Here is a 17,500-nt window from a genome sequence, read left to right on the forward strand (position 1 = left end):
AGAGCCATTAGAGGCTACATTGATTTAATCATAGAAAATTTCGAGATCTGTCTCTTTAGCAACTTGTACATTTAGCAAATTGACTTCAAAATGTGTTACCTTCAGGTTTCAGCCAAATTGGAGGCCCTTGCTTACGACCTGTCAAAAGAGGCTAATTACTAGATACGTGATTTACTGCTCAGAGGGAGCTCTCGGTTAAGGGAAATGAGCCCAAATCTTTCTTCTTCTTTTTTGAATTGAAGAAGAACCATCTCGATATTGTGACGAATCTAATACCACGAGGAAAAAGTTATCATTATTTCTGATTCGAACGTAAAAAGAAGTAGATATTGGAAGAGACAGAAAGTAAAAAAAAGTGACAAGAAAGTGTGCGGTTGAGGTCATCACCGTGAGTGACATCTTATGGCCATGTTTTGGAAAGCATAATCATTAAACCAGCACGAATGCTATCATTAGCGAACATTTAATTTCTTGAATCTTACTTTGGACCAATATCTGTAATTAAAGGACTTCATAGATACGAAAATATGTCAAGTTTATTTTTCATAGAATAACGGAAATTCTTGACATCTGTGCTTTGTGTCATGTCAAGTTTGTCAGATATAGTTGTTTTTTACTTGTCAGGTGGATATTTATTGCGGAAATGTTTTGGGTTAATATCATGTATGTCATATATATTCAATCTCATTTTGGTTCATTACGTCATATTTTATTTTAGATACATTGAGGGTAAATATATGATAATCGAATCACGAGATTAAACATTATACAAAAATTTCTTCAAAGTAAATTTCCAAACCTGCCCTTGAGAAAAGCGTCTTCCTTTACGCGAATTCTGATGAAGCCTTTGAACGACAACCTTAACAAAACATGTTAAGAAATTACAAAGATAAGAACTCATTGCCTACCTCTATAAGGTTCAGTGAACCAAAATGGATCCATGAAAACTCGGCTAACATTTGGGTAGGTCCTATGACCACTCAGGGACTATCACCACCAGTACACCGACTGTAACCGGAATCTAAGCATGATTACTTTTGGCCTCTGCTCTACAAGGCTATAAGCGAAGGATAAACTAAGCATTAAGGGAAAAATGTATGATATATATATGTCTCTAACCAAGAAGCCTTCACCTGGAGTGACGACAGATGTATCGCGCATGCGTCCCGGAAACAGAAGTGATATTCTCGATAAAAATAACAGAGAAAATCAAGTGCCGTCATGTTACGGTATTCAGTAAACTGAAAAGTGAAGGATATGTAGAATGAGAGCAGTGTCTTAGGATATAGAGAAGCAGGAATTCGGTGCAATTATCTTCTTTTTTTATGAAATGAAGGTTAATATTAACAGATACTAGGAGGTGAAGCATGTAAAGTCATTTATTATTATTATTATTATTATTATTATTATTATTATTATTATTATTATTATTATTATTATTATTATTATTATTATTATTATTATTATTATTAGGAAGGAGGCCTTCTCTGAGGGCAGTAGCATTGAATATTATAGCTGTTTCAGCGGCATTTATTTTATAAAGAATGTTCTTAATTCTTCTTGAGAAAAATATAATAAGAAGAATTGAGAAGATTCTATATAAATTAAATGCCGTTGAAACAGCTATAATAATAATAATAATAATAATAATAATATAATAATAATAATAATAATAATAATAATAAATAATAATAATTATTATTATTATTATTATTATTATTATTTATTATTATTATTATTATTATTATTATTATTATTATTATTATTATTCAAGAACTTCTGAATTTTTTTGTATATTTAAAGAGTTATCACAGAATCTTTGACACATATTTAACCCAAAGTAACTATCACGATTAACATTTCACATGTTGGAATAGAAGAGAGAGAAATCACAAAATGGAGAGAGAGAGAGAGAGAGAGAGAGAGAGAGAGAGAGAGAGAGAGAGAGAAGAGAGACCTTTAGACATTCAAATTATGATCCATTGTTTAAAATATCGTATCATGGGAACCAATCTTAATAGAGACTAGATATAGAAGAAGAAGAAGAGAGAAGAAGAGAAGAGAAGAGAGAGAGAGAGAGAGAGAGAGAGAGAGAGAGAGAGAGAGAGACCCTTACAGCCATTCAAATATAGAGTCCACCAGCTTTCTCTTGTCATTTCCTGCTTACCACACTTCTTATTTCCTCCTTCGGAGGGAAAACCACGCCCTATTATACACTATGACTTTACAGTTTTCTTTAGTTTATTTTATCCATGAGTATGGCTTAATAATCAAGGTACACGTATATAAAATAGTTGTCCATTGAAAAGCTGGGTTAATTTAATAATAATAATAATACATAAATAATAATATAATAATAATAATAATAATAAATTTAAAATTTTTAAAAAATTAATAATAAAAAAAAATAATAAAAGTCGAAATCACTTATCAAAAACACGCAAAAGTTTTATTTATATGACATTCAGGAAAGGAGAATAATTAAATAATAATTAATAATAAAATAATAATAATAATAATAATAATATTAATATATAATTACATAATAATAATAATAATCATAGGTTCCCAGGAAAAAAAATTTAATTTCGGCTTGCTTAAAAATGTAGACTACAATTCAATACACTATATAACCTTAGGAGGGTAAGTTTATCTTTAAAATATCTAAAACAAATAATGTAATGAATGCGAATTTCAATGTTAGTATTCGGCCTCTAAAACATAGCTAGGAATGGGCTCTTCTTTTGCATGCCAACTTTTTTCATCCAGAAGAATATTATATATTATATATATATATATTATATATATTATATTATATATATATCTAATATTATAATTTCATTTAATAGTCATATATAAAGCTACAATTGTCCTTTAATATCCAGTTCGCTCTACCTCGGAATGAATATATTTTCGTATATGTCTACCGAAGCTGAATATTTCAGTTGATAACAATTTCGTCCCCTCGTGGATTCGGACCAGCACACAGAGGAGAAATCAGGACTTCGGTGACGTCTTTACCGACTCGGCCAACAAGTGAGCGAATTGGATATTAAAGGACATTTGCAGCTTAATGCATGTATATGAATCACGAATGGTGTGATATGTGTGTGTGTGCGTGTGTGTATGTGTGTGTAACGAGACGGTAATCAGCCTGCTACTTCCCGGTGATTTCTACTATGATGAAGGCTGACTAAACCATGTAATGATCTACTATGTTGAACGCAAGGGGACACGTGCTCTGGTTTGCGCATGCGTGTGTGTATGCATACATGCGCATGCGCAGAGACATGATATGAGGACGTGTGGGGCAATGACTCGCTTGAGTTATTTCATTTCCTGTGATGGTGATGTGATGTCATCAAGCCCGATTTCCTCATTGGACAATGTACGGCGGATCAATTTGCATAACGGAAGTAATTCCTATATATTTGGTAATTTTTTAGTTTCATAAGAAGCGACAGAAAACAATGGCATATATGAAAGTGACAGATTCATCTTACATATGAGATATCAATCGCATATCAGAGAGAATCCATTAAATGAACAGAAAATTGTAACATACATTGGAGACAGATTTCTTCGTTATAATAATAATAATAATAATAATAATAATAATAATAATAATAATAATAATAATAATAATAATAATAATAATAATAATAATAATACTTGACAAAATCAAGAAGTATCACTCATTGATGTTGAAGAGAAAGAAACGGAGAAAAATGGATAAGTACCAAGACCTGAAAATAGAAGTAAGAAGGATATGGGCTATGCAAGTGGAAATTGTACCCATAATCATAGGAACACTAGGCACGATCCCAAGTTCCCTGAAAAGGAATCTGGAAAAACTACGGGAGGCTGAAGTAGCTCCAGGACTCATGGCGAGAAGAGTGTTGATGCCCTAGAAACGGCGCACATAGTAGGAAAAGTGATGGACTCCTATGGAGGCAGGATGCAACCCGAAACCCCACACCATAAATTCCACCCAGTCGAATTAGAGGACTGTGATAGAGCAAAAAAAAAGAAAAAAAGAAAAAAAAATAATAATAATGGAGAAAGCAAAATCCACAGTTTTTGTAAATGTACATATATTTAAATTTAAGAACAGCAAAGATAGCTTTCGGAATCTGTTCGGTTCCCCTTTATCATAAGGGGAACCGAACAGATTCCCGAAAAGCTATCTTTGCTGTTTTGTTTTAAATTTAAATATATGTACATTTACATAACTGTGGATTTGCTTCTCCATTTGAAGACTCGTGCTACTATGAGGATTTTTCAATAATAATAATAATAATAATAATAATAATAATAATAATAATAATAATATAATAATAATAATAATAATAATAATAATAATAATAATAATAAAAATAGCAACTTTATTGAAAGTACTTTCTTCATATATATGGCTATAGATAAGAGGGTATCTTGAATATACTCTTATTTTGCGTGTATGTCAAGGTCAAAATATTAACTCAATGGTCAAATAGTCCTTCGTTTTTGCACTTTACATTTTTGCCCTTCCCGGTACTTTTATAATGTTTCATAATCTCATTAAGTATCTTAACGCAACACGGATTTATTAACTAATGCTTACTTTCTCTTGTGAGTGTTAATGTAAAAGAGGGGGAAAATCAAACCTTCTATAAACCGGTGTTGTGTAAATGATTCACGAATACCTTAAAATTGTCAGCTGAAATCAAGGAACTAAGGCGTGACGTAACTGTGTTTCCGCTCCAATTTGATGCCATCCAATACCAATTATGTGTGAATCGTTCATAATTATGCCTCTCCCTCTCTCTCTCTCTCTCTCTCTCTCTCTCTCTCTCTCTTTATATATATATCATATATATATATACTATATATATCATATATATACATATATATTTATATAAATCTATTATCCATATTAAATGTAAATATATATATATAATATATAATTAATAATATATATAATATTAAATATAAATTTTATATAATATTGCATATATTATAATATTATATATTAATAATATATATAATGAATTGCATATACGTGTATATATATGGGTATGTATATATACCATATATATTAATTACAACACATACACACACACACACACACACACATATATATATATATATATATCTATATATATATTATATATATATATATGTGTGTAGATACCTATGTATATATATAATCTATATATAATATATAATATATACATATAATAATATATATCTATATATATCTTATATATATATATATATGTTATATATATATACAATATGTATATATATAGATTATATATATATATTTTACATATTAAATATAATATTTAATAGATAATTATTTACTTTATAGATATATATATATGATATATATAATAGTATAAGATATATATATATATATATATATATATATGACAATTTAATATAATATATATATTATAAATATATAATATAATATATAGTATATCTATATATATATATATATATTATTATATAGAGAGAGAGGAGAGAGAGAGAGAGAGAGAGAGAGAGAGAGAGAGGAATAATTATGAACGAATTAACATATAGTTGGTATTGGATGGCATCGAATTGGAGCGGAAACACAATGTTTTTTCAAACTTTTTGTTCACGTTTACGCACGTTCACACCTCAAATCTTATATAACATATATATATATATATATATATATATATATATAATATTATATTATTATGTGTATGTATATATATGTATATGTATATATATATAAGATTTATAAGATTTGAGGTGTAAACGTGCGTAAACGTGACAGAAATTAAAAACATTATGATAATTTATCGATTTTAAGAAAAAAGCTCTGTGGTTTTGAACATGGTAAGGTGAACTGGCGCTGAGTTCAGACAGTAGAGATGGGATAAAAGAATTAAAGTTACTTACTTCTTATTATTCGAGTGAGAATGAATTTATCAACAGATGAGGGTAGAGTCTAGGAATGTTAAAAAAAAAAAGGAGAGGGAAAAATGTAAAAAATGCACCGAAATTTCTTAGGTGCAATCGAGTTTCCTGTACAATGTATAATTAAGGCCACCAAAAATAGAATATATTTTTCGGTGGTCTCGGTATAATGCTGTATGAGCCGCGACTCATGAATCTTTAACCACGGCCCGGCGGTAGCCTGTCTTATATCCTTGCCAGATGCCTTATTATGGCTACCTTTAATCTTGAATTAAATCAAAATCACCGAAGCTAGGAGGCAGCAATTTGGTATATTTGATGATTGGAGGGTGGATGATCAACATACCAATTTGCAACTCTCTAGCTTTGGTAGTTTTTAAGATCTAAGGGTGGACAGAAGAAATGCTGCAGGCTGTACAAATAGCCATTTCAACAGTTTTCTTTTACAGAAAGCTACAAACGATGAGAGAAAGAGGCTTACCAATAGGAAAGTTTCACTCTGTGCCTGGCTGGGTTCGAAGGCTCTTTTAAAGACGGCAAGAAATGTTAATAGTGGAGTGGATGTCAACATGATATGGCAAACTCACGAAAGAAAAACCCGAGAAAATATCTTCAGGCTATACCGAGTTGCCCAAGTATAAATGAGGTGCAGATTGCTGCCTTCACAGGAACGGTTAACACCTTGAAAAGAGGACACGGATATAAGGCTAGTGGAATATAGAGGTGCAACCATAGACCCCAGGCTGGGGCCCATTGCACCCCTGATATAAATTGAAAATTGAGAGTAACGTAAGCCAGAGATAAACCGTATTTGACGATGGCTACCTGGGTTTCATTGGAAGAGATAGGTGAGCAAAAGATGGCTTCCCGGACGAGAAATAAGAGCACAGAAAAGAACATATTGTTTAGACGTAATGAAATAGAACTGGTTAGAAAATAGAATGAAATTACCTGCCACAATATCATTGACAAGTAAACAGGAGGATTTGGACGAGGTAATAATAATAGACTTAAGGGTAAAAACATTTGTCAGATTATGCCTTCTCTCTTTCTCCCTCTCAACTTATGTTAAGATAAAAATTCTCTGCATTTTATAAAAAAAAACTACAAATTCATTGGCTTTCTTGGCGTAAGATATAAGTTTTACTCTTCTCTCTGTCTGTCTGTCTGTTGGTCTCAGCCAGAACTGAGAGTATTAGTGCGTGTGCCGTGACAGACTCTGACCGTGATAGCACAAGGGGTTTCAGACATACTCCGGTGACTTTCATGGACGCTCATACAGTTTTTATGTCAACGATAATCAAGAGGTGCAGGCATGGAAAACAATAAAGAATAGCTACGGTAGTAGTTGAAAACAAATGACAGTAAGATCAGGGAATACGATGGACCAAAGGGTGTGAAAGGAAAATGAAATATACAATTAAAATATAACACTAAATTCTAATCAGGTGATTTGTAAGCAGAATTTTTGCAGTGGTTAATAAATTATCGTATATCCTGACTCTACACGCACACACACACACACACACACACACCCACACACACACACACACATATATATATATATATATATATATATATATATAATATATATATATATATATATATATATATATTTCCCCCACGGGAAACTTAAGACTCTAAGACACTGAAGAGCTACAGGAAGATTAAATCGCGAGGCAATTAGTCAAGGGTATAAGCTATGTAGGTTAATTGGCCCCTAACACCCAGCAATGACCTGCCCTCCCCCTACCCCTTCAATTAGACAAGTACAATTTCTTGCTGAAAAAAAGACCAAGGCGAAAACTGAATCTTGGTGGCTAATAGCACTTAAATGACGACTTCCTCTTTAAGTTTAAGCATATATTTTCAAGTTTCTGGACAGAATATTCCTTTTAAAACCTGTGTTTTATTCGTCATTCAGAAAACAGCTCGATTATTGCCAATGGAATTCCCAAACCTTTCTCTGTAGCCCGTGTTATACCGTGTTATAATCGGTTACATCAATTGAAGGGAAAATTGATTGGTAAAATAATTGCGCAGAGATACATAATTGCGGAAACATTAAAGAAAAAGTGTATAGGTTTATTTTGTAAAAAGTTCTTGGATATGAATATGAATGATTTACTGTGTTGTATATATATTTGCTATATATATATTTGGTGGTTTAGTAACTTTTGTTAGTTTTAAGCTATATTTTATAAATATGAATATATGTACATTAATATAATAATGTAATAAAATATAAAAAAGTTACAAATACTGGTCAATAGGTCATTACGTACTAATTACGTTTTATCATCCTTTGGTGTAATGCGTATGGAGGACATTCAACAAAAGGCCGTGAAAGACCTCCTAAGATTATTATTCAATTAAATTTCCACTAATTTCCTCTATTATTCTGTACATATGGCGTTATCGTCCATAAACGCTTTAGATAGGCTCTGATATGGGCTGGCAGCATTATCAAATGCACATTCTCCGGTTGGATAAAAATTTATTGCTTAATAAGGATGGGCAACTTGAGATAATGGCCAAACCGAATAGCGAAGGAGTGGTTTTTATAGCAATTTTTCTTAGCATATATAGTAAATATTTTGTGTTAACAAAATACCCTTCAAATGATGTTGAAAATTTAAGTGCTTGAAACTAAAGAGACAAGATATCCTATACTTATCTATTACGTAGGAAATATAAATTATGAACCATGTATTCAAGCTCAAATTGTAGAATGAACTTATATTACACATGAAATCTCACCTCACAAGATCATAAAACTATTAGTAACTGAGGAACTAGACGTGATGGACGTTTGAACTTTAAAACGTGGGGACAGAAGGATCTAAGATAATTGTTATAATTGCTATTTTCGCGCGAACTAAGGTTCAAAAGCCCCTGGAATATATAGAGAAATGTTTAATTAAATAAATGTTCCATTTTATCTAAAAATTATAACTTAGTATAATGTCAATAACGAGTTTATAATTGTATATTAGGATCATTTTTACCCATACCAGTAATGCCGTCGCCCAACTTAGTTCCACGAAGATCCAAGAATACCAACAAAATAAAAGGCTGGCAGAAGTTGTCATGGTGAAATAAATGAAGTAAGCAACGATTTTGAGGATAATTGAAAACCATTAGATGTTCATGTTAATTGTTTAACGTTTTCAGCTTAGTAAAAGTAACTTTCAGTGGTGTACTGGCAGTAGATTTCTTCTGTTAAAACTTCGCAGATTGGCAATACCAACTATTCATTGTCCAACGAGTGTTATTTAACATCTTACGCTAACCAAATGTTTACACGTAAAGCAAAGAAGAACACCCTTTTCAGGGTGACTGGGGGATTCTGCTTACGAAAAAGAATTGTAAATTAACGAGTACAATTACATATTCAACGTAGTGGGCAGGACATACGAGCGTTTTTGAGACTCAAAACCTAGAAGAACGCCGGCCTTCTCATTCACCCTTGAAAATTTTAGGGGAATTTTGTTAATTTCTGAATGAACGTGAAAATAGTCCCACTTTAATCTGTGCATTTTCACTTCGTTATCATATTGCAGCAACGTTTTGAAAGGTACTTGAATAAATGTAATGTGAGGAGGACTGCTGGGATAATATGAATTTGAATTGCAGTTATTAAGTTAATGTGAAATGTATTTTTTTACAACTTTATATACATCATACAGTACTGAATTTTATTTTTGACCATTTACATATAAATGGAAATTATTGGCTTCCAATGTTAAAAACCAAAGCTGAAGAGCATTTCTGATTTAGAATCAAACTTTCCTTGAGAAAAAAAAATTGTAGACTAATAAATCCAGTTTCTGCTCAGGTTGTACGTCAAGGTTTAATTCGATCATCAAAAGATATAACGACCTGGTTATTTCCAACATAAACAATATAATAATAAATTCTCTTAATAGAGCCTTGAACTTTTGGCATTTATTTGAGCAGATAATTTCGCACAATCGCGTATGGCGTGCCTGTCTGTGTGGGATGTATTGAAGCCGTGTTTGTACTAACTTTATACTAAAATGGACATTTCTCTAAGTGATTATTCTTATTTCTACATTGACACGTACTTGAGGCTAACGGTTTTGATGAATGGAAATTAGATCTGAGATGCATAAAAGTCTACTACTACATGCTCACCTTCTCATCTGTGATGAATTATTAATGACTCAGCATTTGATTACAACAAGTTCGTGTTCACTTTCCTCTGCCACTAGATGCGACCTGCTAACTCCCTTTCCCGTCAGCAGGTGGCGTAATGGGCCTGTATAAAAAAGGCCTCATCAGAACGGCTCTGGAGCGGTGACACGTCTACTGAACGATGGTGGGGTTCACGCACCACCGCGCCCACCCCAACTCCGTGGGCGTGGATACGGGCATCGAGTTGGAGCCGTTGGTCGAGGAACACCCGCCTGTTTCGCCACATCGTCGGCGACATGTTCAGGTAACTCCTCGCAGCTGGGTATGGTTAGCATGGGGTCACACTGCAGTACAACATTTATTGCATCCATATCACAAACATGTTGAAAACAAGTTGTTTGTATGTATGACACGTTTCACTGCAGTATGCCCGCGACCTTAGACTATACTCAGTTTTTTTCCATCTGTCCATCCGCCTGTGGTGTTTGCGCATGGTAACACTGCGTCCCAGGCTTTAAATAATGTCCTATTTCGAATATTAACGGTGTAATTCGCATACAGTAAATTATTAAAACACTTTACACTTGCAAATGTACACCAAGATATCCTTTTATTTACCTAAAACTTACACATAGCGCAACTATTTAAAGCCCGGGACGCAGTGTTACCATGCGCGACCACCACAGGCGGATGGACAGATGGAAAAAACAGAGTATAGTAAACGCTGAGACTGTTTTTCCAATAAGACCCATACTTATAATAGGACAAGCGTTTGTTTAAGTTGTTGCATTTGATTTATAAAAATGAATCAAGAAACTAAATTAAAAAAGAAAGCCTCTCAGACTAAATTCATCCACCACTCTTATAATTAAGTAAGTATGCATCCCAAGCCTTTGAAAAACAAATCAGAAGTTAAAAGTATGTTACAAAGTAATAAAACCATTATGAAACTCCTGCTCTTTCAGAATGTCGCAGATAAGCCATCAGAGCGCTGGGCTCTGCCTCATATCGGATTGTTTATGGCAGTGCTGTCGTCTCTCTTTTTCTCACTCTGCTCTCTAATAGTCAAGGTAAGAGATAATAATAATGATATGGTAAGATTATATTATTCTAAGAATAAGGTTTTAAATGGAAGAAGGCTTTTAGGCAATTTTCATCTATGAAGAAATATGTTACTGATGAATAATATATATATATATATATATATATATATATATATATATATATATTATATATATATATATATATATATATATATATATATATATATATATAATATATATATATATTATATATATATATATATATATTATATATATAATATATACACACACACACACACACACACACACACATATATATATATATATATATATATATATATATATATATATATATATATATATATATATATATATGTGTGTGTGTGTGTGTGTGTGTGTCTGTGTCTGTGTGCGTGTCTGTGTGATCGGTAAAAATGTTCGGTTACAACAGAATTCCGTCTAATAAAAGGAGCCCATAAAAAAGCCAAAAGCCAAAAATATAAAAAGAAAGTACTATATTTCAAAGACTGCTGTCTCTCTCTTCAGGTAGGTAATGAGTGAGAAAAGTTACAGAAAAAGGCGTATCTATACCAAGAGATCCATCTACAGGTAAGCAGTTTTAGGTCGCCCCCACTGATAATTCTTCATCAATACTCTGAAGCGTTGGGTGAAGGAAGATTTTATCTATGACATCTGAATCCAAGGCGCCCTTTTGAGATGTTCATTACCCTTCTTTGTTTTAATCAATGCTGGAACTCTATCATCTGGCTTTTATATCGACATTTTGTTGCTATAGGATTATACATGACAAATTCCCAGTTTATTCTGTGGTTAATGGTTTATTTATTATTGGTTTAGAAATAGAGTTTAAACATCTTTCTTCAACCAACCGCTTAAGGGAGGATTAAAGAGGATTATCACTGGGGGTGGACCATAAAAACTGGCTTATACCCTTTGGTGGATGAATCTCTCGTAATAAAATACAGCCCTTTTTCTGTGACTTTTTCTCATTCATTATACTTGAAGTGAGAGACAGCAAGTCTCTGAAATATACTAACGTTTGTTCCTTCTATAATTTTTGCGGTTTTTTATGGGCTCCCTTTTATTATTGATTATGATATATTTTATAGATATATAATATATATAATATTGATTATTATATTATATATATATTATCTATATGTTGCTAATAGTTATACATGACAAACTTCCAGTTTATTCTGTGTTATGGTTATTTAATATGGTTAGAAACTAGATTAAATCTTTCCTTCAACCACGCTTAAGATGATTAAAGAGGAATTATCACTGGGGGTGACCTAAAAACTGCTTACCTTGGTGGATGAATCTCCTCGGATAATAAAATAACAGCCTTTTCTGTGACTTTTCTCATTCATTAATACTTGAAGTGAGAGACAGCAGTCTCTGAAATATACTACTTTCCTTCTATAATTTTGGCGGTTTTTATGGGCTCCTTTTATTATTATTATTATATATATATATATATATATATATATATATATATATATATATATATATATATATATATATATATATATATATATATATCTATCTATAATAATAATAATAATAATAATAAAAGGAGCCCATAAAAACCTCAAAATATAGAAGGAAGTAGTATATTTTTTTATGTATTCTTATTCTATATATGTTCCACCATAGCCTGAGTTACTTCGTAGGATTCATTAGGTAAAATATTTAGAAACCTATCAGTTTCAACCCTAATTGCAACAATAATAAAACACATTAACCTATTCTGATTTGTTTTTGTATCTAAAAGTTCCACAGAATTAACTCTCATATCCACCTTTTCAATTCCAATTGCAGGTATTAGCGGACGTAAGTCCAATGGAACTAGCAGTATTCCGATTCGTGGGTATTCTCTTGCCAACGTTACCTCTCCTCATCCGACGTGGTGACCCTCCGTTTCCCAAGGGACGTCGCTTGATGCTGATGCTTCGAGGTCTTGTGGGAGCCACCTCCCTGATGCTCCAGTTCTATGCTTTTCGGCACATGCCCCTAGCCGACGCTTCTGTGATCGTTTTTAGTGTGCCTGTGTTCGTGGCCGTGTTTGCAAAAGTGTTTTTAGGAGAACCTTGTGGACTCTTCCACGGAGTTGTGATCTTGTTAACTGTAGCCGGGGTGGTCCTCATCGCCCGCCCTCCTTTCATATTCGGATCCCTTTCAGACGCCTACACAACCGAGAACTGGTGGGGAGCAGCAGCGGCCATCTTTGGGACGGTCGTTGCGGCTAACGTCTACGTCATCCTGCGAGTACTGAAGGGACTCCACTTCTCAGTCATCATGACCAACTTTGCCGTCGTGGCCCTCTTCCTGACGCCCATCGTCTCCTGGATGAGCGGGGATATGTGCGTCCCACGGTGCGGGAATGAGCGTTACCTCATCTTAGCCATTGGAGCCTTCAGCTTTGGCGGTCAGATCCTGCTGACGAAGGCTCTCCAGCTCGAGCAAGCAGGGCCTGTCTCCATTGCCCGGACAGCCGACGTCGTCTTCGCCTTCATTTGGCAGGCCATTTTCTTCAACGAGCTTCCGGATATGCTGAGTCTAGTGGGGGCTCTCTTAGTGACGTCGTGCGTCTTTCTGACAGGGCTTCGAAAGTGGGTAGTTTCATTGCCTGAGACCTCGTCTACTCGGCAGCGGCTCCGTTGCCTCATCTGCTGACCTTACGGCTTCTCTGCTTCAGTTGGGTTTTCTAGTGTGCTTCATGAGTCTCCTTCTCCAAAAAGCTTCACTTGAAATAGTTCACAAAGTAATTCAGGCATCGTCCAGAACATTGTTCCCCTCTTGAGGGAAGTAAGATGTGGTCAACATATTTCATATGCATATCCTGTGGCACAGTTCCGCTCAATAATGTGTTTGCAATAAACCTCACAATTCTGATACTCATGAACTTTCACAAAATGTAACATTAACCATTAGTAAAACATTCCATGACAGTCAACTTTCACAAAAGAAATGCTATTTATTCATGAGGCACAACTTTTCTATGCAAACTGTAAATTGCATTTGCTATCTCCACTTCTGTTTAGTCCTTGCTGTCCATATTCTTCTTAGCAATACATTCTGTTTGGAATTTGTAAGACCTTGAAAGCTTAGATGCCTTTAAATCATTTCAATTGCCAAGCTTACTGCAAGTGTATTCTGCAGTAATCTTACATAAACCCTCATCACCCTAGTGTAAATATAACCCATTCTAGTCATCTCTTTCTAGCCTATGAAGTACCCATCTCTGTCTTTAGTGAATTGGTCATTACAAATACGATTATATTTCATCTGACATTCTTTATAATGGATCCATGTTTTTCATCAAGACTTCCCATAGCCGTTTAGAAGTTCCTCTCTCACCGTTTCCCACAGTTCATATCGCCATTTGTTTTTCACAATCATTCACTCCAAAATGGACCTGTCATTTTGTGGCGTCTGAGAAGAGCAACTGGACTCAAAAAACCAACAGAGCCTAAAGTCGAGCGAAATGACTGAATGCAAATCCATTCTCTTTCGGATGAGAAAGGTCAGCCATAATGGATCTGAATTCTTCTGTTTTCCTCTCTTGATGCTAGATGCTGGTTCTTCAGTCAGACAAGACTTACTGAGAAACGAAGGTTGGAAATTTCCTGTGGTCACCACCTGAGGGGATTTTAGATACTGGCAGGACTTCATGATTCAAAGTGCTAGTAGGTAACCCTATGAATGTAATTTGGAGTCATTATAGTTTAAATCGAAAAGAAATAGTCTCGAATTGATCATGAAGTTCTAAAGGCTACAAGGGCAAACGAGTTTAAAGAAAAAGCTTGCTGCTCCTCACCAGCTACAAAACGTCATTCTGCACAAATATCTCATGAACAGAAAGTTGTTCCTCGATGATGATCTTCTGGAAAAGAAAATGCAGGGCTTCAGGGCTAAGGCGTAACTTTTGTAGAAGCCTAAAGGGAGGGGTATTCTAACAGGTGAACAGTATTATATGAACAGTGCTTCAGTATTGATGTAATCGTGAGAAGTGTAAGTATTAAGCGAAACTTTCCATTGATTTAAACAGCATTCTGGCTCTAAGTATGTCAGCAAACCTGTGAAATGGTCACCGTTAGTTGTGTCTGAGTGTAATCTTCTGTATACTATGTGTCTATGTTATTTTTTTTCAGAAGAACATTTAGGTGGTATTCAGAAATTGAAAAAAGTTTTAGAACTACAACAGAACGTCATATCAACCTGCGTGGGGTCATTAATTGAAGTAAGTTTGTAGGAAAAGTATTGCTTGCTACAGATATTTCTATGGTATTTTGTAGATCAGTTATGGAGTACTACGCAAAGTTGTTGAGATCTTAAAAAGTTGACATTTATTTTGTTATAGTAATTTAGTGAAGATCTTTAAGACACACGAAGATGAAAATTCAGCCGTCATTATAAAAAATGAAAAAAAAAATTGATTTATTGATATTTTGTGGCGTTGCAACTTAGTTTTACCAAACCTTTTCACGATTTTTTTTTTCTTTAAAGGGGGGAGCTGTAACTGAAAATTTTATTGTTGTCTAATAGATAGGTTTACCTAGGCGTTGAAACCCTGAATATTTTAGATAGAATGTAGATAACTGTAAATTAAAGATTTTTGGTAAAAATGATAACATACCTCCAATTAAATGCTCAATAATCTGCAGTAATGCATTTAATGTCATGAAATTGACTTTAATTCACACACACGTACACACACACACATTTTTTTGCGTGGAAAGAACGTGTTAAGTAAATAAAAATTTAAGTTTCATAGGGCTGAATACATCTGACCAAATTCTTTGTGAATTAGATGATAATTGATTTTTCTGTTACAGAAATCTGACGTTGATCAGAGATACTTCGGATTGTTCCTGAAAGTTCCTGATATAATGATACTATTCCTGTTGTTTTATATATTCTGAGTCTTATTTCTTGAGGGTATAATGGAATACAATTCAAAGAGAGAGAATATAAAGTAAATGGGCTCAGTTTTCACAATTACGTGTTTTACTCAGAGCCATTAAAAAAAATCCCTGGTGAAACAAGAATAAAAATAAAGAGGAAATAAATACTGTTATTCAACAACTGATAATACTCAAAGAAAATAAAAAAAGGGCATACTATGAAGCACTTTCCTACGGAATGGTCTGAAGACGTTTTGATAATGTAGAAAAACAGACTAGAGATTCTTTTAAGAAAATAACCTGCTGTTGTGTCTGTGATATTACTATGGAAGTCTGCCTTGAAAATGATAAGAAATGTCTTTATAATGTGCATTTATACCATATCAGTGATTTCTAAGTATCTCGTGTCCATAGACATTTTGAACTTGGAGATGCTGACAGAGAAGTTAAAGTGATTTGTCTCAATGTGCACGTATAAATTTTGAAAAGAAATTGGGATGAAAGGATTTGGAGTAGAGTCAACTATACTAAATAATGTTTGGGTTTGGTGTCTATTCTTATATTACTACTTTAGTAAACGATTGCCGTATAATGATCAGTTTTATGAAGAATAGTGAATAATGAAAGCGAGAGTATTTACGAGTTCTAAAAAATTAAGGGCTCTACGTTGTCAAGAAGTGATGTGGTTAAATATTTCTTTTCGATAAATACTGTAAGAACATTCACATATGTTTACAATTGACAGTTATTAAAAGTTCCTACTTTAATGTGCGGCAATTCGAACTTTCGAGTTTCATGAAATTTTTCAAAGTTCCCGTAAATGATTCACTATAAGATATGTTTCTTAAAAATTGGTTAATTCTTAAGCTAGGTATCTTAATATAAGATATTTCCCGTGTTTACCAACTTGAATTTCAATGTATCTTAATTCTTATTCAAATGATTTCTTATGTGTTTCCATGTAAGATATATTCATTATGATCTTTGATCGAAGGGTTAATTTTACACCTACGTTCCGGCTCAAGATCATAATTTACCAGTCTTTCATAATTACTCATCAGGACTCAGATCCAGTGCCCATGAAAGCTTTCAAATCTGAATTAGATATTCCGATTAATACTTATAAAATTGTATGGTTATCATTTCAATTTAAACTCAGAAAAATTTAAGTTGATTACCTATACTCAAGACTGAATTCAGTTCCTGAGAAGTCTGAAGTCCTGAATTATCGTCCAAGTCCATATGATGGGGGTAATGAATTAAAGGGAAATTAATTTTGAATATTTTTTATCATTACAAGACACTTCATCATTTTTATAGCATCATACATTAGTGTTTAATTGTATAATTCATTGAGTTTATCACTAAGCAGAAAATGAGCCTGGAATTAAAAGTCAGGAAGTAGTTATAAGCGGCCAGGAAAGGTTTGAAAAA

At 33.4% G+C, this 17,500-nt stretch overlaps 1 protein-coding gene across 1 annotated transcript in view; it reads left to right on the plus strand.

The window, feature by feature from the left end:
• Positions 1–10,180: 10,180 nt before the first annotated feature.
• The window catches only part of LOC135209708 (solute carrier family 35 member G1-like), an 8,101-nt gene continuing 781 nt past the window's right edge, over positions 10,181–17,500 (plus strand). Inside the window, exons 1-3 of the mRNA XM_064242470.1 lie at positions 10,181–10,396; positions 11,058–11,162; positions 12,981–17,500. The exon at positions 12,981–17,500 is cut by the window's right edge and continues 781 nt beyond it. Coding sequence (XP_064098540.1) covers positions 10,274–10,396; positions 11,058–11,162; positions 12,981–13,835 — 1,083 coding nt within the window. The 5' untranslated portion in view covers positions 10,181–10,273 and the 3' untranslated portion in view covers positions 13,836–17,500. The remainder of the gene's footprint in view (positions 10,397–11,057; positions 11,163–12,980) is intronic.

This window comes from Macrobrachium nipponense, chromosome 38 (genome assembly GCF_015104395.2).
Source record: "Macrobrachium nipponense isolate FS-2020 chromosome 38, ASM1510439v2, whole genome shotgun sequence".
NCBI classification, from domain to species: domain Eukaryota; kingdom Metazoa; phylum Arthropoda; class Malacostraca; order Decapoda; family Palaemonidae; genus Macrobrachium; species Macrobrachium nipponense.